At 47.1% G+C, this 23,322-nt stretch overlaps 1 protein-coding gene across 1 annotated transcript in view; it reads right to left on the bottom strand.

Moving 5' to 3' along the window:
• The window catches only part of LOC149338280 (uncharacterized), a 273,452-nt gene that overhangs the window by 41,043 nt on the left and 209,087 nt on the right, over positions 1-23,322 (bottom strand). Inside the window, exons 35-39 of the mRNA XM_089550727.1 lie at positions 20,481-20,588; positions 16,018-16,233; positions 8,337-8,390; positions 7,437-7,592; positions 6,670-6,896 (exon numbers count right to left, since the gene is read on the bottom strand). Of these exons, the coding sequence (XP_089406853.1) occupies positions 6,670-6,896; positions 7,437-7,592; positions 8,337-8,390; positions 16,018-16,233; positions 20,481-20,588 (761 nt within the window). The remainder of the gene's footprint in view (positions 1-6,669; positions 6,897-7,436; positions 7,593-8,336; positions 8,391-16,017; positions 16,234-20,480; positions 20,589-23,322) is intronic.

Here is a 23,322-nt window from a genome sequence, read left to right on the forward strand (position 1 = left end):
GCCACAACTGGCAAAGGACATTATTAATTCAAGGGACATGGGAGAGGCCTTTGCCCTGCAGAGGCCGTAGACAGGCAGATGGTAATGATGATGATTGAGTATAAGAATCAATATGTCAGCAGACATCCCGAGAGCAGTGTTAATTTTATGCGAAGCATATTAACGTAGGTTTCTGGCCTTCGCGCGACGCCCGGCGGTGGCCACCATTGACCTTGAAGTGAGATCACATGATGTGACGTCACGTGATGACGTCACACCGGCTGCAGATGGGGCCTCATATTGCGCCGTCGGTCGCCTCCCGGCGGTGGCCACCATTGACCTTGAAGTGAGATCGCATGATGTGACGTCACGTGATGACGTCACACCGGCTGCAGATGGGGCTTCATATCGCGCCGTCGGACGTCGCCCGGCGGAGGCCACCACACTTCGGTTCGCGCCGTCGCGCGCGACGCGGCGGCGGCGCCACCATCGCTGCATCAAGTGATATGTGACGTCACGCCAGGGATGAAGCGGCGCGCGCCCGCCGTCGCGTCAGTCTCTGTGCCCGCAACCGTGCCAGCGTCTTTGCGCTGGGCGTGTATGCGGTCAAGATGCCTCCAAACGCTCATGCATTTACGCACCATAAGAGTGTGTTTGTCGGGCTGCAAAGAATACAGTACGACGATTAACCTAAAACCACGTCTCCGTTACTTAGCCCCATCCACACTGAGGCAGCTGCTTAACATGCTTCGCATCCACTGGGCTTAACCTTGATAAGCCTCCAATTTTTTTTTCGTATTAACGTTTTTTCTATCGCCAAAAGCATTCCCCCTTCGTTTTCTATGGCAGTCTTAACTGCTCGATGCGACAGATGTAAACATAATAAAACAAGAATTAGGTTACACATCAAAAGAATTCACCTTTACCTGCAATATAGTAGAGTAGAACGTCGGGCCAGTTGGTGTAGCGACATATTCAGCAAAACTTTGCGGAGGCTAACACTAGACGGGAGGGAGAAACACGCACGCACTCACGAGCGCAAACTTGAAACTGCATTCACAGAAACGATACACCGTCTGAAGAAGCAGAAAGGGCGCATGCGTACAATATCCTGTGCAACACGTGAGGGAGAAAAACAGCGAGCACATGGCTACAGCAAATATTGCATCAATGACAGGCACAAGCAAAGTCATACCGGAACTCAGCGGAAATGTCCAGAAACCAGAAACAACAAACGCGGGTTATCTATCGCGAAGAAAATCAAGTTCCTTTTTTTGATAGCTCGAACCTGTCATTGCATTGCCTTCAGTGCAAACACTACATTGAGGTGAATAAGGAAAAGAAACAGTAGTTCTGCCCTCTCCTCCGTTCTACGGTTGCTAACGGAAGAGCTTCCGATAAGCTGGCCCGGGAAATTGTGGCAGCCCTCGAGATTTGTACTACCGAAGGCTGTGTGAGTAAGGCATCGGTAGCCCTTCTCAGAAAGGAACTTTATTTTCTTCGCGATAGATAACCCGCTTTTGTTCTTACATGGTTTCTGGGCTTTTCCGCTGAGTTCGCGTATGACTTTGCTTGTGCCTGTCATTGATGCTATATTTGCTGTGCCCATGTGATCGCTGTTTTTCCCCAAACGCGTTGCACTGGATATTGTACGCATGCGCCCTTTCTGCTTCTTAAGGCGGTATATCATTTGTGAGAATACAGTTGCAAGTTTGCACTCGCGTGTGTGCGTGTTTCACCCTCTCGTCTTGTGTTAATTTGCGCAAAGTTTTCCTGAAAATTTATTACCTTTAATATTTCCATAACACTCTCTGACACTTTTGCAATATTCAAAATTTTTGTCCGAGAATGATGGTCATGCAGAGTTGAGAATAGTGTTGTTATATACGAGAGGATGAGGGTTGGCGATGAAAGGAGACACGTTCGAGTTTCTTAGCATTTAGTTTCTTGAGTCAGTGGTGGCACCATTCATTGACAGCTGCTTGGTGGGATATGTTAGGCACTGGTCGATATATGACGATATTGTCGCTAACATGGAAACATTACTTGTAGACACGTTGGTAAATCTTTAATGTAGATTAGAAGCAGCAGCGGACCGAGGACTGAAGCTTTCCGACGCCTGATGTTACAGTGAGGGAGGCAGAATTTCGGTTGTTAACGAAAACAAACTGGGAGCGGTTGATTAGAAATTGCTTGATTCATGCGGGGACGACAGGGCGTAAATTTAAGTAGAATACGTGCGGGAGGTACAATGGCGACAGCTTCTGCAAAATCTGGACAAACGGCATCAGCCTGAATATTGCGACCAAGATTAGTACACAGACCATGAATGAAAAGTGCGAGCTGGTTTCGTAAGGAAAACCCGTGCAAAGCCATGTTGGGAAGGATGAAAAAAGTTGTTAGCATTTAGGAAGTTCATGATTTGGGAGTAAATGATGAGTTTCATGATTCTACATGGGACGCAGGTTGGAGAAATGGTTCGATAATTAAGAGGAGGTTGCTTGACACTTGATTTGCACGCTGGAACGACCATCTCCAACAGTTACCTATCACCTGGTGGGCTTCCTAGAGCTAGTGATGGCATGTACAACAATGAGAAGTATTCAAAAGTGATGTGTTTTGTGTTCTTTAACAGTTTCGAACTGATTTCCTCTATTCCAGCTGATGATGAGAGCTTCAGGTGTTCCCTTAGGGTCAAAATACCCTAATAAGAGAGCGACAGACAGGATAAAGACGGAAGTACAGTGGTAGGAGGTGACGCTCCAGCTTAATTAGCAAAAAATTCAGGAGGCCACTTTGTTCATCTAAAGTGCGACGAGGCGAAAGCCTTAAGCGTGGTGCTGCTCATTATGTCATTTATGTATGGTTAAGATGTTAAGCCTTGCCTCTAGGAGTGGAACGCGACAGCTTCTTGCAAAGCTGCCAGGGTGTCCACAGAACGCCATCGCCCATTCGGCTCTACGCCTTGCTCGTCGGTAAATTGGTTTTTGAGGAAAGGAAATATATCTGTTTCGCATATCTCGATGGGCACCTGAACTTCGCCGTAAGTGAAGGGAAGAGAATGGGAGTGAACGAAGTCACCGTATTTGTTAGACGCGCCTTTGTTCATTCCGAATCATGGAGCTGGCTTGGCGGAGCGGTTAGAGTCCGGAGACCCTGGTTCGATTCCCCAACTCGAGCAATTTCCTACTCGGTTTTGTTTATTTGTCTGCTCTGACTAGAAAGGGTAATTAAGGTAATTGGTTAATTAACTACTTAACTAAACTCAGTTCCACTTACTTGAAGCATCACTATACCATCCCTTTAGTTGGTTGCATGGTTACTAGCCAAAGTACAACTGGCCCTGTTTGAAATTCGCGCACTGTGACGTCACGACCATTCCGAGCAATTGAAAAGCGTGACAGTTCTGTCGACAACTCCTGCTTACAACGATGAGGCATTAAAGGCTTCTGCCTTAAAAACCACTGATCTCCACTAGGGGAGCTGGATGCCGCATCGGGCGCCCGAAAGTGAAGCCACCGGAAGTAAGCGGCCTTGTCCCGGAAGTCAGCTTTTGGCAGTGCACGAAATCGGATCTTAGCACGGTTTTTCAGTTCCAGTTTTGTTTTCCCAATTAGCATTTCGTCTTCTCGTCGTTCTCGTCTTTTTACATGACAATGCCTACCTGTTGCGCCGTCAACTGAGCGAGGAGAGCAGCGAAGTCTTCGGGAATGATGTTTCAAAAACAAGGGTCCATTGCAAAGCAATGGGACGACACTAGCAGACGACAGGACGTCGTTACACGCAGCAAGTATGGAGCCTCGTCTACTCGGCTTATTATGTGTAGACCGAACCGGAGAGAGGGCTAGGTTACTATCTGGTGAGATGTCGAAGGGGTTCGGTTCGTTCACGTTAGCGTCTCCAAAAGGTATGGTACTGTATTTTCGACGCAGCGTGTCATGTACTGTTTCGTATTGTAGCAAGTTAAGCCTGAATTGGCTTTAATTCGTGGTGCTTGGTGCACTTGACTTCTAACAGCGCTTCTCACGCGCACTGCAGCATTCGTCTTTCTTGTCAGTCGTTCCTCTCGCGCGGTGCCTTTTCTTTGCTGCTCTAAAATTCGATTTCAAGATGGCCTAGCCTCATCGTCATTCCACTACTTCTCCTTCACGATCGGAAGACACGATCCAGACAAGAATTATAGTGTTTAATGCACGTACCCCTTTGCCGAGACCTGCATGCCTGTTTTCCTCGGTTTCTCTGAAACTACAGGGTTCTGTACACAATTCTCACATTTCTCGCGTTAAGCTTGCTTGTTCCTTTCATATAACAGCAGACATTACATGAGAACAACGCAAAAAAAATCTGCGAACGAAAGGGCGAAAGACGCGACTTTTTGGATTGAAATACACAGCAGACACCCGACTTCCGGGACAAGCCGTTCAACTTCCGGTGGCTTCACTCGCGCTCGTCTCGGAAAGCGGGAATACGGCATCCAGCCACCTAGTGGAGATCAGTGTTAAAAACAGATGAAAACACAACGTTGACGTCTACCCTCTTTAAGTAGGTTAGAACACTACCACTTTTTTGTGACACATGTACCCACCCAGACAGACGGGATTCCGTCATTCTCTAACCTTCATCCCAGCGTGGTTTACCCGAACTGTTTGATTCCGTAGCTCCAAATGCACCAAATGGTCTTAATGGGAAAAACTGCGACGTCACATTGCCACCTCCCAGGATGCTGCTGGTCGGCGTTTATTCCCATGGCCATCTAGGAAGCTAATATTTTGGCTACCCCAAGTTATGCAATAATAATTCTTGCTGAAATTTGTTATCTTCAAGGCAGGGAAGAGACTTTTTTCAGCAGTATGCAAAGGAACCATATATTTCTGGATTGCTTCTTCGTTTAGACATCGCTTGAATTATGTAACATGTAGGAATGCTGCCTTAAGATCCAAAATGTTTCAGCGCCACAGATGGGGTGACATGCAGGGGAAAAAACAAACAGCCATCCTGACAAGAAAGACTAATTTGAAGAAACATACTAATAAATGAGCTTAACAAGGGAATCTAGGAAATCTGGCATTTGATACATTGAAATACTGTTAATCCGACCGCCATCGGAAAACTGGATAATCCATCTCTTACGTCCGATGCCGTGAAACGTACGTACTCTGGTGTGGCGTGAAGTTCTCGTGAATTCGGAAGAATTCGGCAACGCTTCTGTTAGTTCGGCTCGCCAGAGATAGGATAATGGGGAGTGAGACACCTGGTCACCGTAGCACGAGTGTAGCTTAATAACAATTTAAAGTTGCCGTATTGATCGATATGATCATCAAACAATAAGGCACGACGATACGCTTTTCTTGTGCTGCATTCTACTCTGTTCTTGTTTGCATTGTGTTCTTCGCTTTACACCGGAATGTGCAATCGTTTCATGTTGCTTCCCTGGCGTAAACAAATCAACGCACCATGTTTTCTTTACTTTTTTTTCTCGGTGTGTCTGTGTGCAGAGGGAGGCTCTTGATTTAAGATCATGTGTGCTGGTCCATCCGACACCTTGCGCACCCAGCGCCATTCAGAAGGACTGCGAAAAACTACAGGGTTCCCATGCAACCTGATAGCAGGAAGCAATCAATAATAGTTTTTCCTTTCAAAGAAATGTAGTTAACAAGAACAGAAAGTTGGGCTAGTTGGTGTGGATTCATACTTAGCAGCGCAAAAAAAAAAAACGAGGACCAAAGCGAACGAGGAGACACAATACAAGCGCAGACTATCAACTGAATTTTTATTCAGGAAAGGGAAGCTTTTTAAAGGCGTTAGAAAATACAAAATTGAAACAACAACCACTACCACGCGTGCAAGGAAAGCATGACATATCATTCCTGCGTGAAAACGAACATAACAACAGGATAACAAGTGTAATCACATCAAGCCAACCCTCCGTACTGTCTGCTCATACTCAAGAACCTGCGCAGAAAAGGAACCTCCTGTTCCTGCAGGCTGACCGATGGTGATGCGGCACACGCGTCTCCTTCTTTTTTAATCAAGTAAGCTTCCATCAGTTCCCGGCAAACCTTATCTCTGTGCCTGAACAAGATGTTTGTCCTATCAAGGTGGGGAAAGCAGTTTCTGCAACCCCTGCAATGCAAGGAGAGGTTGGAAGACACAGCACCTTTCAATGATCTCCGGTGTTCCGCTAAACGCTCATTGATACACCGACCGGTCTGGCCGATGTAATTCCTACCACAGGAAAGCGGAATGCGATATACAACACCTGTGTCACAATCTGTGATCCTTTTTCTGTGGACTATCGTACAACTGTCCCTCCGGCGTACACCACCATGCTCAAGCTTTTTTCGCACAGCACTGCACACACCAGCAAGCTTATTCCTCGCGGTGTAAACAACGTTTACCCCATACCTCGCCCCCACTTTTTTTAGGCGATGTGAAATACCGTGGACATAGGGAATTCCTACCGATCGTTTTTTCCTCGCATCCTCTGTCACGATGACCTCTGGCCTACCGGTCCTGGCCAAGATCCTTTCAGTGACTCCAGCCAGAGTGTGATCAGGAAAACCTGCTTCCTTAAGCCGGCGTATATGTGCCAGGAAGCTTGATTCAACCTTGTGGCGGCAAGATTTTGAGAAGGAGGCTTTTAGGCAAGAACTAGCAATGCCGGCCTTTACCAACTTCGAATGATCCGACCTGTGGTTGAGGAGGGGCTTTTCCGTCCTTGGGCGATACTCCCAGCACACCCCACTCGCATGGCAACCGATCCTCAAGTCTAGGAACTGGATGGAGCCTGTCTGCGGTAATTCAAAGGTGAACTTCAGACCGTCGCCCCTTTCCTTGAATACCTTGACGACGTCCGGGATAACCCTGGGGGAACTATCTTTTACGAGGATCAAAAAGTCATCAACATACCGGAAGACCTTTTCAGCAAGATCAGCAAGGTCTTCAGCTAATTTAACATCCATCCTGCTTAGGAATATGTCGCTCAAAACAGGTGCGACACGGGATCCGATGCAGACGCCAGACCTCTGGACGTACACTTTCCCTCCCCACCCGACGAAGGTCCAGTCGAGGTAAAACGATAGGAGCTCTAGAAAATTTTCTACCGAAATACCACATTCCGCCATGAACACAACCTCGTCATTGTCCTCGATGATGCAATCCTTCACATACTTCATAAGCTGAGCATGAGGTAAAGAGTAAAATAAATCTTCAACGTCTATGCTGAAGGCGTAATGCCTCTTTTTCTCCACCTGTGACAAGAACTTCTCAATATCCGTAGAATTCCTCACCAAAAATGGATCGGACAACCTGAGAGAACCCAGATGACGCTGTAGAAATCCAGAAACTGCGTGCTGCCAGGTGTCCCGCTCTGAAACAATCGCCCTGAAGGGAACGTCCGGCTTATGGGTCTTGGCTGTGAAAAACAAGTCCAGAAGGGAACCTTTGCTATTGCTGACCGTGGCGCCCAGTCGATCCAGATTCATCTCTTCCAGGAGGACCTTGGCCTGTTTTTTGACGGAACCAGGCCTCAGAGCTACTTCTTTGAAGTTCTTTGCAATTGCCTCTCCTGCCTTCTTGCTGAAAACGCCTTCTGGCGCTAGGACAAAGAATCCCTCCTTGTCAGACAGGAGAGGCTTCAAGCCCTCAGTCGCCAAGTAGTCCACCAGCTCCTTCATTCTTCCTGAAGTTCTCGTCTTTCCTTTTCTTTTCTGATCCATTACGATTGCGGAGCACTCGTTGACGCACCTTGATTTATCAGCGTCGGGAACAACTCGGGAGACCTCGCGCGAGAACGCTAGCAGCTCGAGGGGACTCAAGGCAGGTTCAAAGCAGAATTTCGGTCCCAGTTCCAGAGTCCGTCGGTGACGATCGTCAGTCACCTTGTTTTCGAGGATGGTAATCTTCCCCGTGGTCGCTTTGTGCGCTATAGATCCTCACGAACTGGTATCTAATAATTGCGATGCTTCACGTGTAGTCGTTTCGATTTGACGCACGCTGGTGGTCCGTCCCCGAGCCCTCCGAGGGCGCCACCGCGCCTCCTTATTTGAACGGTTGAACTACGACTCTGCTGTACATGTTGCCAGACAGTGCGTTACTGAACGCATCAACATGAACAACCGAATTGCTTCTTAAGCTATCGCCTAAAATGCTCATTTCGGCAACGAAGACATATAAGCATAGGCACAATGATTAGTACAGTTGATTTCCACTGAGAACGAAATACGATGGAGTGGTCTTCAGTGAGCATTTAGGCGGCCTCAGAGTTGCTTATGTCATATATTCCCGCCACAGTAAATACACTCGTTCACTCTGGTCTACTGGCATGCTGTGCAGAACTTGTGCGTGGCGTCACTCACCGGCGGCCCTGGTGGCCCTGGATTCCCTATAGGTCCTTTGTTTCCTGGCGGTCCCTGCAATGAAGAAAGACATCCCGCCATCAGCTCACTCCTATAGGCTACGGGTCAGCATGAGCTGCATTTTAGAGACTTTTTGTCTTCTGTTCGTTGCTCGCATTAGAAGTCAGTTCGTGGGCCCCAATGGGAGTATCAACGGCGCGTGGGCGCGACAAAGAGCTAGACGTTCGAGCGCTGGCTGTGAACTGCCGCTATGAACTGGTCTAACAGTAAGAAAGAGGAGAATGCAGACAGTGCAAATAAACATTGTTCACTGTTACACTTTTACTTTGGCATGCTTTACTGAAAATGTATATTCTAAGATCATTATAGCTTTATAAATTCCTGACTTGGCAACCTTTTCCTTAGGCGTGGCATCTATGCAGCCAAAGCTGTCGCTGGTAGTATGCGTTTCTACCTCCAATTATTCGCGTTACATTCCATCGCCGTGATGTTCGGCAATCATGATACGTAGAAACCGGATCACAAAACTAAATATTCGATCCACTTACAGTATTATTTCTGTACATTTGTTTTAGAAAGAAATTCCATTACTGACATGCGTTGCATGCAATACTGCACCTGTGTATCAGTGAAGGTTTCCATTTCAATTGAACAACATGCATAGTCACACAAAATTTTCTTGTAAATATAACCCTAAACTTTTGCGCAGAAGTTTTTGTTTATTTTTTATCGCAAAAGCAGTGCCAGAAAAGAACGGTGTCTTAAACTTTGCATGGTTGGCAACATATAGCCATTCAACTGGGCATACGAAGCCACAGTGGAGAAGAGCATGGCAAAAAAAAGGTCGCCCACGTCTGGAAAACGTTGAAGTAAACAGCGTTAGCTGTAGAAGCCGAAGCGCACGTCGACAGTCGCACTTGACGAGAACGCACTCTTTCACTGTTCTTTGCCAAAATTTCGGACTCCGGAGACGCAACCACCTAGATCTGACTGGACGCGGCATTCCGTCATACTCACATAGTTCCACCTCTATCCACCATATTCGACCATGACGTCGTCATTGTCACGTGGCAGGTGGTTGTTTCTACAAAACAATGCTATTGTAGATGGCGCTACAAGTCTCAGTGTGAGATGTGCTGCTTTCTTGTTGCTGCCACAGGTGGCGCTGTGATCTCAGGGTGGTAGCAGGCCTCACGAAATCTCGAAAAGGGATAAGTAAGAGCCCACGCTCTTAAATATTTCGCATTAAGAAGCTGGCTGCCGACGCTATCGAGATAGGCCACAACGGGCCATGCGCGGCCGGATGTGGAACATCTAGAGAGTCTGGTTGCGACTTAGCAACTAGCGCGAAAAAAACAACTCATGCAACAGCGGAAGGAAACCTACGGACAAGCGCAGCTGTTACGTCGCAACCAGTTACGCACCACTTCCTTCTTTAATCTAGAGAATAAATATTCTCTAGTAAAATGATCAAGGTGGTCTCGGAAGCGCGCACCCGAAGCAAGATAAAAAGCATGAAAGTTTTTTTTTTGTCTTGGCCTGAAATGAACACCTCAGTGACGAAGAGAAACAGTTTCACAGCTCTTTGTCCCAAATAAGCTTCCGATTACACACGACCAGTAAACTCCTCAATATCTGAGTCCAGTTTCCTCACTACGAGTGTGAACGCAGCTTTGAGAGGCGGTGCCCCTACTCGTACAGTAATCTCGCCTATGTTTGTCACTGCGGCCTGACTGGTCAGTTTATTAGTACCCGGCTGATCGAGCTTATGCGCCATGATGGGCGCTGAGAATTCACATCATTTGAGCTCCAGCTGCCTGTACGAAGGATGCGCAAGCGTTTTAGCTCGTTTCGTGTTTAATTTGCGCCCAGAGCAAACAGAAGTAGGCTCTATTATGAGGGAAGATAGGTGCGTCGGGAGGTAATTTGGAAGGGAAGTTATATTCTGCTCACTTTTCAAATGAATCATTCATATGTTTCCTTAGGTCCACTGGGAAGCACATTTTTCCGGTGATCCTTTCAAAAGCTGCGTGCACAGATCGCCAAAAGGCGCAGCGCTTCTGAATGACCTGTTCCTTATAGTCGCGCCTTCGGGTCTTATAGTCGCGCCTTATGCAGTCTATAATGCATCAGTCACAAACGCGTCCTTCTCACGGCCCTGGTGATCCACAGCTATCTGCCGATAGCCGGAGCGATGATATATGGAGGAGAAGAATCTGGCACCGTAGAGACAATAGTTGATTTGCATGGGGGTACACGTCCTTTTCGGTTATCTTGTACAGGAGGCGATAGTGAACACAAAAACACTATGAGCCATCCTTTTCCCACAAAAGGACGACTTGCGAGTCTCAGATGCTGTGGGAGGGTTCGATAATGTTCTTAGCAAGCATTTTCGTACCCTAGGCGTTGATGACCTGTCGCTCAGCGTGGGAGGCTCAGTACGGTCGACGGCGCAAGAGAGGCATCCCCGGTATCAATGCGGAGCGTCACAAAAACTGCTTGGCCCAGCGGCACATAACTGATGTCGAAAATGTCAGAAAAAGATTATAGAAGGTCTCAAAGCTGTGCAGATTGGGCCGGCCACAGATCGGTAGGCATTGTGGTCCTGAAGGCCTCCGTCAAAAGAGAAATAGGTTGGTGATGGGCTTCGGGATCATGAGAAGGGGCGCGGTCTAATGCAGTGACATATGGAACAGAGCGATGGGGGGGGGGGGGGGGGAGATCACAGCAACGCAAATACCGGACTGAAGAACTTGAAGAGAGAATCCGAAATTGAGGAATGGGAGAGACAGAGCGTTCGCCTTGACGGAGGCGATGGTATAAGGAAGGGCGTTCGCCTTGACGGAACGATGTTATAGGAAACGGCAACGTTGCGGGTCAGCAGTTGATCACGACTAGGCGCAACGAGGTAGCCTGTATCGGAAGCGGAGGGAGAGGGGGTGAGTGGAACGAAGGAGGTGGCTTGAGACGGCAGGCGAGCATAGTCTGCATTGAAAAAGCGGAGAGAGGGATCGACGTGCTCGAAACCGAGTAGTGGGAGCACGAGCTGCAGGACACCCTGCCAGCAGTCTTAAGAGATCTTCTTCCGGGGCTAGTTGGTAATTCATTGTGAAGTAAAGGCGCCAAAAACCACACACAGAGAAGACAAGAGAACGGGACAGCACTCGGTGAGTGCTGAATGACCGCAGGGCAAATCAAATCCATGCCGAGAATGAGGTCGTGGGTGCAGGTGGCCAGAACGGTGAACTTAACCGGGGTTCTGTGGCCGGCAACAGCCATGCGATCAGTACATTGTCCGTCGACAGCAGGTGTGCCCCCATCCGCCATGCACACAAGAGACGTTGCAGGCGTGGAGATTCTGCGGAGGCGCCTGCGGTGGGCAGAACTCATCATGGATGCGTGCGCACCGGTGTCATTGAGGGCGCGCACAGGAACACCGTCGAGTTTGGTCGAGGGTTCAGTAGAGGATTTCTGGTCGGGGATCGTTGGTGCGGCGTCACCTGCGGGAGCTGCACCAGCTAGTTTTCTAAAGTGGAGTGGACGTAGGGAGCTGCTGCCGAAAGACGGGGCGACTGCGGTGAACGTAAGTGATGGCCTTGCGGCGACGGAGAGCGGGAATTCCGGAAAGTGGTGTTCATACTGCTCTGTTCGGAAGCGGGGCGAGTAGCGGCGATGAGGGTGAGGTAGGTAGTGGGAGAAGCCACCGCGGCGAGGAGAGGACCATGGGTGGAGGCAATGTCGAGAATCGTGTGCAACACGGAACCAGTGAAAGCAGATAGGTCTGTCGTCGGCCGCGCGCCATTCCGCCGGATTGCGGTAACGTGACATGCAGTACGAGTAGTAGGTTGCGCGAATAGAAGGAGCAGGAAGCTGGTGGACGGCTCAGCGGCCAGTGGAACACACCGGCGGAGAGTTTGCCAGTTCCTGCCTCACGACGGCCTGAATAAATGACACGGCGGCCTGTGTAAGCGACACGATGGCCAGCGGGCAGCGTCGTGTCAGGGCCGTGTGGAGGGGATATCACAGGTGCGGGGCCTCCAATTCACGTCGGACGATCCGCGTGACCGAATCGGTGACAGGAGAAGCGCCCGAGGGCACATGGGAAGGATCACTGGTCCTCGCAGGAAGATGTCGCTCCAATGTTCGGAAGGAGGAAAAACGGCTGCGGAATGCAGCAATCTTTCACTTGCTCAAATCAGCGGCACTCTTTAATGATGGTTTGAACGGTGGAGCAGTCTTTGGAAACAAGCAGATGGGCAGAATCGTGAGCAATGCCCTCGAGCACGTGGCCCACTTTGTCTGTGTCACTCATGGCAACGTCGACCTTGTGGCAAAGAGCCATGTCCTTAATGCAGGCCACGTAACTTTGAGTGGAAGACTGGGCTCGAGACGCAAGCTGTTTTATGGCGGCGAGCTGCCGCTGATCAGACCTATCGAACGGCGTCGTTACCTTCTCCTTGAACGAGTCCCAGCTTGTTCGGTCGTCCGCGTGGATTTCATAACACCCTCGATCAGTGCCACTGAGATAAAATATGACATTGGTGTGCATTAATGTGGGGTCCTGCCTTTTATAGGTGCTGACGCGTTTGTAGAGACTAAGCCAGTCTTCCACAACTGTGTCCTTAGTGCCGGAAAAGAAACCGGGGTCACGAGGAGGAGCCATGACTACGAAAGGAGCGGCAGAGGGGCTTCTTGACTCGCCGGCCTCAGCCATCGTGGTAGACCCCGAGTGATGACCACTCCGAAGCTCCTTGTGCGCCGAGCGTAAAATCCGCACCTCCTTCCAAAATTTTACGCGGCACAAGAAGAGGATGACGCAAGAACGACAAGGGCACATCGCATAGAACGAGAGCAGAGAGCCCGCGCAGAGCACGCAGCACAGGGCACCCAAGCTCAGAACCCGCGCATCACCGAGACGCTTCGATCACCTTACCTTCAATCACATATCAGTTGAAATATTTTCATCTCATTCAATTTCATTGTATGATTAAGAGAAACTTCTTTGCCACTTTACAGTACGTCAACCTGGCTCATATTTTTTACACGACAGCGCAAGAATCTCGTTGTAGTGAAAACCCGGCGTCTCCCGTTATCCGGCGTCAGTCAAAAAAAAAAAAATCAGTACCCTCGCAATCAGGACACATAAAATAAAATAGCCGGAATTGGGGTTAGAACCTATTCTATCTGCGTGCCAAGTGGAAACACAAGGCATTGACCACGAAGGGTTTTTTTTCCAAAATGCTATTCACTGCAGGTAATTATGTACGTACAGGAAGGGGTTATATATAGCTTGGTTACAAAGCACACAGCTAGAAACGGCACTGCACTAGCTAGACGGAAAACCACACAGTTATAAGGGCGGCTACGATAAAAACCACATCAACAGCGAAAACCTGTCCGGTGGAAAGTCTCTTTCATCATAAATGTCCCTGAGTTGGAACATCATTGGACTGAAATTGCTGCTGGCTGAAACAAGAGCTTCAGCCAAGAAGGGTCGCTGGTTGAAACCTGTTAGAGGGGCACCTAGTGATCACGTTGTGGTGCGTATGACTCATTAACGTGTGTTTGAGATGTGTTCTATCAGACAGTAATGTAAAAAAAAAACTAACAAACATTAATGTGCTACTTTGCGTCGTAAATTGCGCCCAGTAAAAAGGCGGCGTTAGCGAGCTTCATTTCATTGAACCAAATGGTGATTATGTGTATAAGTACATAGTAGCGTATTAGGTCGTGCAGTATGACCTAGACAGTGAATGGTGATCAGTAATAAGTAATTTTGATTTTAATCGATCACCGTGATCGGTAATGTGATTGCAGATTGATCATCGGTGAGAAATGACCAAGAAAAATAAGAGAAAAAATGAGAAGGTACTGTAGCGTCTACTTTTAAAGCGAAGCTTAGGCATCCTCCTAACTTTTTTTAGTGTATTGTTTTAATAGCTGGCGATATGTTTCCACCGACGGCAATTTGCTTGATTTCAACACTTGGAGGGGCCTTTTGTCATTTGATTTATACGCTTCATAAACCATGTTCCCTTCGCGGCCTTGTTTGCAGTAAGCTTGTTCAGTAACAAAGGCACCTTTCGACGCTTTCGACGTAAAAGCACTGCTCTATTGGCGTACCAACGCTGCTGTCGAAGAGCGTTTACTCGTTCTCAAAATTCTCAGACAACTGTACGTTGCGATAGCGAAAGCATGTAAGTAGACAAAATACTGCTCCAATTGCGTGCGTGCCACTTGCTCATGCGGTTCTGCAATTCTTGGCTTAAGTGAAAATTTAGGGGTGTCAATCGCTGGACAAGCCGCCGCACTACGCCCGTCTTCAGCAGCTTTTCTCTGAGTTACCTATAACATTGCTCGGAGAAACAGTAGCTTTGATCAGAGAGTAAGCGACTGTCCATCGGAAACAGGACGATTGGTGCCCAACGAAGAGAATTATGGGAGAAAAAGCTCGAATTTTCACGCGAATGGAGGAGCATGCCGTCGGGCCCGGAACCGTGGTTGTTTCCGGTAAAAGTCCCGCATGCGCAGTCGTGTCCCTCATGCGTCGGTAACAGTAACGATAACGGTAGCACGGTACTCGTAACGCTAAATATGTATAATATCGCCGAAGCTTGGTGTGCCAGCTAAGTAGGAGGTTAAGTTAAAGACCCTGCGAGACGAAGTACACAGGGCACCACAAGCAGCTGGGCTTCACATCTGCAAACCCTGTGGTATGGTTTTAATCTGCCCCAACTTCTGCTTTTGAATTAAAGCAGAAGACAGTCGGTAGGATCGCCTTGGTGGCACGTGGAAGGACTATAAATAAAACAGTCCAAGGTGAACTAGGTGGTCGAGGTTCGAAACGTGTGAGGCTACGTAAGGTACAGTACCAAGAGCGGTTGAGAGAAATGAATGAGAAGCGATGGGGGAAAAAAATTCTCAGGTGCATATACCAGTGCAGTATCGGTACTACGTGAGGGCGAAAAACTAGATGGCTTGCTAATAAATACAAAGTCGAAGGAAAGAAAACGATATTAAGACAACTTCTAAACAAAACGTACGATCCTCAGAAAATACTCACTGTCAAAAGGAAATTCTGGACAAGCCAACATTGGAGCTGCATAGGACGGCTAAAGCTAAGATTAAAATAAGAAATTTCTTAAGAGTTCCAAAAAAAAAAAGCGCTTTGCTTTTCGAGACTAGCGCGGGATGCTTAAGGAAGTGTGACTGGCAAAAATTTGACACCACGGATGACATTTGCTGTCGCTGCATGCAAGACAGATAAACGATAAAACATCATTCTTATCCTGTGTAAGGCTCTCCAATCATCAATGCACGATGCCGCCGTAGGAAGTCGAGTACCACTGGTGTTTCGCAACAGTCAGAGGATGCTCCATTTTTAAAAAGCAGAACAAGAGATGACTACGGGTCTGGTAAAGAAATTCAAGAGAGCAGTTTATAAACAGAAGGAATAAAATTGCCAGTTAGTTTGAAGATATTGAGAACGGTAGGAATCAATGGCTAGGTGACACCACCCCGATACAGAGGGCATGCTGATAATTATCCATCCATCTATCTCTAGCCGATGCTGTGTGATTTACAAACTGCGCTGCTTAGAGAGGGGGAAAGTGATAAATATGGGGGCAAAAAATTGTAGCGACTCCAGGCCGGCAGGCTGCGCTGTACCGAGGCGACTCACCGCCGGTCCGGGCAGGCCTTGGAGGCCGACCAGTCCTCGGTGGCCCTTGGCTCCCCTCTCGCCGGCTGCTCCTCGGTCGCCCTTGGACCCCTGGGGTCCGGGGGCCCCCTGCGCCCCCCTCTGGCCTTGGGGACCCCTGACACCAGGTGGGCCAGCCTCGCCTCGCTCGCCACGCTCCCCGGTGGCACCGGCGGGGCCTGGGCTACCGGGAGGACCCTGCGCGCGAAAGGCCATGCGTCACCTCTTGCAGTCTCCTGTGTCATCTCTTGCAGTCTTAACTGCAACCACTTAGAGGCATCAAATATACCCCAACCACATCAGAAGAAAGAAAGCCGTACGCGGTCATTCCTTACATTCATGGCATTTCCCACAGCCTCAAAAAGGTAGGCGCAAGAGCTGGCGTAAAAGTTTTCATGTAAACACAGAAAAAGTTAAGAAGCCTGTGCGCCGAAGTCAACAGCTAGCAAAGAAAAAATCAATGCAAGAAAAAGGACCGGACAAAACATGTGAATTGTGTGAAACGTGTAGTTTATGAAAACCCTCTGTCATGCGGACGCACCTACATTGGCCAAACAAGGCGGTGCTTGAATGAACGCCTTCAAGAGCACAAAAGAACCCTAAAGGGCGCCATCAGCAGTGAGTTAGCAAAACAGCAGAGAGCATGAATGTGCTCCGCAGCTTAGGAACACAAGAGTCATCACGTCATATTTTGATCAACGGACCAGGGAGATTAAAGAAGCCTTTAACGTCCGACAAAAGAGCGACGTATGCGTTTTACCACGTCTACATCGTATGTGTTTTTCATGCTTATGTCCTTTCCTTCTTGTACGAGCGAGATGTATATAATCGACTAACGTGCATTAAAAATCTGGTTTTTAGTCAGCGTCGTGTCCCGTCTCCCTTTACTTTGTCTCGTGCTGCGCTGCTCCCGCCACAAGATCATGCACCAACCAGCCCAACTTTTCACCTTGCTAATACAGAGGTTGGTTATATTCTGAGCATATATCTATCACCTCACTGATAGTGTGAATATTGTCTATTGTCGAGTATCTTTTTCGAAAAGCTGCCTGATCCTCTGGCTAATTGGAGTCTAAGATTACCTTAGTAAATGCCTTTTACGCAACAGACAGTAAGCTGATCGGCCTTTGACGTCTTTTTGCTTATGAATTTAGCATTCTTCCGAGCTTCTTGTACGCTTGAGGTCACAAGGCATTGCGTATACAGGGTGCCCAGTTTTTCTAGCACAATCTCTAATCTGTCCTTCAAGACATCTACTGTTACCTGATCCTCACTAGCTCCTTTCCCCCTTTGCATTGCTCCTAAAGCTTTATTTACTAATTATTTCGTTACTGACAAGCTGTCCCATTGCTGTGTTTTTCTGCCTCTCTCACTAACGTTCTGATTACATTCCCTACTGTATAGGTTTGTTCAGAATTCTTCAGCTACTTTTACTGTATGATCCATATTGCTAATGGCATTGCCTTCTTTATCTCTTTGCGCATAGAGTGGTTTTTACCTATGCCTTTTAGTCTACCTTCGTTATTTAGAGCATGATCGATTTTCTCCGTGTTAAATCTCTTTATGTCGGATACCTTGCGCTTACTTATTAACTTTTATAGCCCTGCTCGCTCTATTCTGTCTGTAGGGTTGGACTCCCGCATGCTTTGGCGCTTCTTATACCCCTGTCAAGCGGGCAAGTTAAGTGCACTTAAGGAGAGTGTACTTCGCTGTAAGTACACTTTGCCGCATCTAAACGACGCAAGTGGAGTGTCACTCGCGGAAGAGTGCACTCCGCTGAAAGTGCGTTCACGGACCATACTTTGCCGGCCGAGTGCGTAGCCTCGACGCCAGCGGTTCCGATGGTACAAAATGTATAGTGCATAAAAAGTACTTACAACTTTATTTTACGTGCTATAACACTGTTTTCAGAAAAAAGTTCCTTGGTTATAGCTACAAGCGAAGCAACAAAACAAGTAAACGTGATCAGATGCAACATCGCTGCCCGCCGCCATCTTGTTTGTTGTCGAAATTCTGGATAGTCTTGGCTGGTCTTGGCTTTTCTTCTATTTTCATTTTTTTTTCATCGTTAAAAACTGCTGAACCTCGTTTTATTTGCGCTATCAAGTTAAGCAATCAAATATTATGAGTCTTTTTTTCTTTTCCATCGTCCTATACAGAAATTCCGCTCATTTTCTGTCGCCATTTTTTTTTACTATCAGCGCACTTTGCTTTCCCGTTTAGCACTGCGTAGCCCAAAGTGTCACTCGGGATGCCGAAGCCCACTTCCCGTAAGTGCACTTAACTTGCCCGCTTGACAGGGGTATTAGATCTTTCGTCTTCTGAGATTGCTTTCCGGTATCCTGTCGTGCCATACTACCACCTACTTCTAATGCACACTCCGTAATGACAACTCTGACATTATCGTTCATTCTTTCAACATTATGATCGTATCCCTCAGATAGAGCCGAATGCCTATTCTGCAGCGATATCCTGAATTCCTCTACGTTCCCTCTGACAGTCAACTCGTTAACGAGCTCCGGCTTCACTAATTTCTTCCCTTTCCTTCTGAGGTCTAAGCTTATTCTGGACGTTACCATTCTGTATTCGCTACAACGCACCTTTCCAAGGACCTCCACATCCTGCGCGATACGAGGGTGAGCGCACCACGGCATACATATTCTGGACAGAGGCAGTACGGCTAGTTCTTAGAGGAAATGAATGGAGATATTTTTGAATCATTAAAATTTTGACGGTTTTTTGTTCCAGTTGGCCTCTGCACATAACCATTTCTCAAATTGTGTGAACACTGAATCTAGGCTAATCAAGTTAAGCCATAATGGTAGAGAAATTCATGAACTATCCTTCCCAACAGTTATTAAAAACCAATGCCAAATAACAAATGCAAAAGATTTCGAAGTGCCTACTTGAAATCGAAAACGAGCCATATAATATTTCAGCAGTGATAATTAAGAGACACGCGCATGTTCATCCAATAAGAAGCAGCGTTAAACACCGCGTATTCCAGTAACGTGGAAGCCTCCTTGTAAGTTCCCCCATTGCAGATTATGTTGTTTCTAGGCTGGTCTCGGAACTTCTACCTCCTCCAAGACTATATTTTCCTGCTTGTAAGGGATGTAAACACATTAGAAAAACATTTTTTTCCCAGAAAACAAAGATATTGAAGACATCAGAAGCCACGACGTTGAAGGAGTAGCAATGCATTCTGCCGAAATGTTAGCACAATAAAGAGGAACCTAATGAGAGCGCTTGCTATGGAAGGCTGCCCTCACATTCAGTCGTTTTTGCTAGTGAAGCATTGCAGCGTTCATTGTTGCCAACACGCCATGGTTATTGTTATTTTACCTAAATTCACTGCGTGGTGACATGTTAGCGGTGCTGCTAACAACGCGAGTCAAGTATACTGAATTTTCCGGAACAAACTGAATGAACAGCTGTGCTCCACTTCTAAAACAGCCAAATCTCAGCACGTGTCTGAATTGTTGCGAAACTAGTTTCTCACTAGTTGCTGGGGCAAAGTTGCTCAACTACTGAAGAATATTATACATGTATAACACTTTTTTAGGGCTACTGTGTCTTTGCGTAACATCATTTTGTGTTCTTTAGTTTACATTTTGGTCGACTTATCCATCTGGAAAAAAACAGTAATTTCCCGTTTTCTGTTCATGCTGGCTGTGCACTCCCGTTTATAAAAAAAAAAAACTTTGAAGCAAAAATAGAAAGCTTGCTACATGCCTGACCATGCCAAATTATGTCTCAGAAACAGCTCGCTGGTGAGCGCAAAACCACGGTTATCAAAATAGTTCGCAGAAAGTCTGAGATAGAAGAACCAGGCATATACCTTCATGTTCGCTAGCTCAGATGGCCGCGAGAACTAATACTTTTAACTACAGCTGCCCTCCCACTCTCTAGAACTGTAACGTAATAAAATAATTATCTTTGCTTGTTTCTGAAGCAAACACTATTGTGAAGAAAATAGGGGGAAAATTCGTTTGCAGTGAATTTCATTTCGCTTGTGCCATAATGTTCCTGCCAGTTTTCTTCACCGTCTTGATATGTCACTAGTGGCCCTCCGCACTGGTACAAATAAGGTTTCCGGTATTTTCAAAGAAACAGTGGGCAGGTATTTAGGCTCTACAGCGTAACGCGCTAAACGCAGCGAAACTGTCGCTGTGCTGCTGTTCGTCATTTGTTAACGATTTCAATAAAAATAGAGTTTGTGAAAACTAAGACTATCTCAACAACCGCAACGGGTGCGGGGTCATGTTGGCGCTGCCGGTCACGTGATCGTTAATCTTCACCACCTGGCCGATCACGTGATCCGATGTCAACGGTCTACGCTGTGATTTTCCAGGGAGGGCTGCCTGTAACAGCCTAACAGCCTGCTCTGTAGTAACAAAACGATAAAACTCGGCTGGCAGCGCAGCGACGAGAGACCACACTACCTGTAATCCCTGAATGCCGGGCGGTCCCGGCTGTCCAGGCGGCCCCATGGGTCCCTTGTCGCCTGGTCGCCCCTGAAGGCCAGGTGGTCCGTCCTTGCCCGGTTGACCCTGTACCATTCAAGTGGACACAATTAGCTCGCCAAAGATTTATTTATTCATTTATGTCGTTCATTATTATGTGAGACATATTTGGATTCATACAGGAATGGGTCATATCACATGAATGATATAAAAAGGAATCGACAAGAAAGCAAAGAGGCAGAAGAGCAAGAAAATGTCGATAACCATCTCAAAACACTTGAATTACATCAGGCTGTTGGGCAAAAAGTGTTCAGGTTCCCTTCTGCGTTCACATCAACGTTGGAAGAACAGGCAATGTCGCTCGCTGATACATTCCACATTGCGGTTGCCTTAGGGACAAAGCGTGTCTAAATGTGTGACAACCTACGCTTTAGTCATAATGCACTTATTTTAGTTATTTTGGTTAAATAGAGTTGGGTATATTTCTCGTACACATTTATGTGAATTAAATCTATGCAACTGTGCGCTCATTGATGAAAAAAAAAGTTACAGCTTCTTTGAAGAGAAAAAACTGGCTAGCTGAGCTAGGAACGCCAACCAAATGCCAGGGCTTGATGTATGCGATAAAAAGTACTCAAATGCTTTTTTATAAAATATTGGTCTGCGCTGTGCAGTTCTTTATTTTTCTTTTTTTTTCATTTGCTTCTCAGATCATAAAACATACGATTATTTTACGTTGCATTACTTAAGCCTGCGCACAAGAGTTCAGAAGCACGTCTTAAAGTGATGACACGCTTTTTTTTTCGGCAACCTTGCATTTAAGTCCCACGCAATTCGTTTCGTATGATAGAGTTTCGCAAAGAACCTTCTTTTGCACATGTGCTGTTCTGTTCTGTCGTTGTATACGCGATATATCATTTGAACCGCGAGTCTTGGGCGCTTTTTCACGGCTTTTGAGCTTCCTTCGTCAGGACCTACGTATTCCCGCCTATAATTTTTAAGTTTTCAGTGCGCGCCCTCTGTCCCTGTGACATAGTGGTCGCTGGACACTTAGAAAACTCATTTGCTTGCTGCTCTTTTTCCTTTTTTCCCCTTTGTTCCCCTCCCCAAGTGTAGGGTAGCCAACTGGGCATCGCTTGGTTAACCTCCCTGCCTTTCCGTCCTTTCCTCTCTCTCTCTCTCTCTCTCTCTCTCTCTCTCAAAACGCTCAAATTTACAGCTTTCCGCCTCATCAATATGTTTCGCTGTTCCCTACGGGGTAGTATAGTACGTTTAAGGGTGCGTTAATCTTAAGCGCTGACGTAAAAGATAGGACACTCTTAAACGGCAAACATATTTCCATGGCTTTGAAATCAATAAGGAAGAATAGGAAAGCCAACCAAGCCTCTTGTTACAAAACTCGACACTCGGAAACGCATTTGGTTTCTTTATCGAGGTGTCATGGGGGGGGGTGAAGTTTTTTAAACACGCGCAGGACTACAACTTTCCAGTGCATTTTCAAATGTTCGACGGGATTGGAGAGTTGGCATGTGTGAAGCTTGTAAGTATGCCAAGACTTTTTGAACTAGCGCCTAAACAGGTGGCGCAATCTGTGGTTAAAGCAGCGCGACATTACGGCGCCTTCACACAGCGTCAAAGCAGTCCCAATAAGCCCGGTGAAGAGGTCACAGAAGTTGAGATTCCAAACTTCTGCCGACTTCGTCGACACCCTTCTCTGCGTCTTCGGTTACCGACAAGGAACGCTCCGCGGTCTTCACTTTCTGTTTCTTCCATCAAGCAAGCGTTTCTGAGTTTGAAATGTAAACACCCCCACTGTTGATCACGTCATCATGCGGCTCCAACCCAGCTCTGCACGCTAAGGAAAATTCTGAACGCCGTCGCAGCTTTATTGGACGATTAAATCACAATTTCAAATGCTAGCACAAAAACGTTTGGCACGCGTTCGCCTCAAGTTTGACGCATTAGGTGCCTTTAAAGGGACACTACAGGGGCATAGAAATATTGCCGACGTTTTCTTCGGACCGGAAAGGTGGCCAAGTTGTGAGAAGGTTGAATATGAAAGGGCGGAACTTTCGCACTCGAATCACCAGCGATGTTTGGTCACGTCTACGAAAATTTTGGCGCAGTTATCTCTCCCCAAGTTCTATTTTGTACCAAGCGTCAACGCTGTCATGTTCACTGATTTTGCGTGAACGGGCGTGATCCACCGAGAGTGTGGGTTTTACACGAATCAGTGACCCATGCACATGTGGAGGTCTGCAAGTTGGTGTTCTCCACAACAAAAAGTTCACACCAAGCGAGCAGAGCGATCTGGCGTAGGCCTATTCTGCAACTTTGAAATCCGTGATCATGTTCGGGCACGTGTATGGCAGCACTCTTCTGCAGAGTTTTCTTCGTCGTAAAACCTTACTCGCCGATGATGGATGATTTAGTTTATCATTCGACTTTGAATGCTCTCTCGTTGCTGTTTACAGCAAGACACATCGCCCAGCTAGGATGTTGTTAGACTTGTTGGCGCATCGCGCTAATACAGTTGGGCGCTAGTACGCGACAGTGGCTGTTAATGAACAGATGTGGAAAACACATCCTAGTGCAGAACCGGCAGCTCTCTTGCGGATACAAGAAATGCCATGGTCACCAAATAATATTCATGAAATGAAACAATGTCCCGGATGAAAATCTACAGCTTGGCGGTGTCAGTCCGTTTCCTTCTCCTGCGTCTCACGCATTTTTCGAGAGTATTGCGCGAAGGCGGGTTCAACCAATTGGAAAGTTGTAAGTTCTCGTATGTTTTTGCACTGCCCGAATGCATTTTGCGCTG

Source organism: Amblyomma mixtum, chromosome 6 (genome assembly GCF_055824585.1).
Source record: "Amblyomma mixtum isolate Tamu chromosome 6, ASM5582458v1, whole genome shotgun sequence".
Taxonomy (NCBI): domain Eukaryota; kingdom Metazoa; phylum Arthropoda; class Arachnida; order Ixodida; family Ixodidae; genus Amblyomma; species Amblyomma mixtum.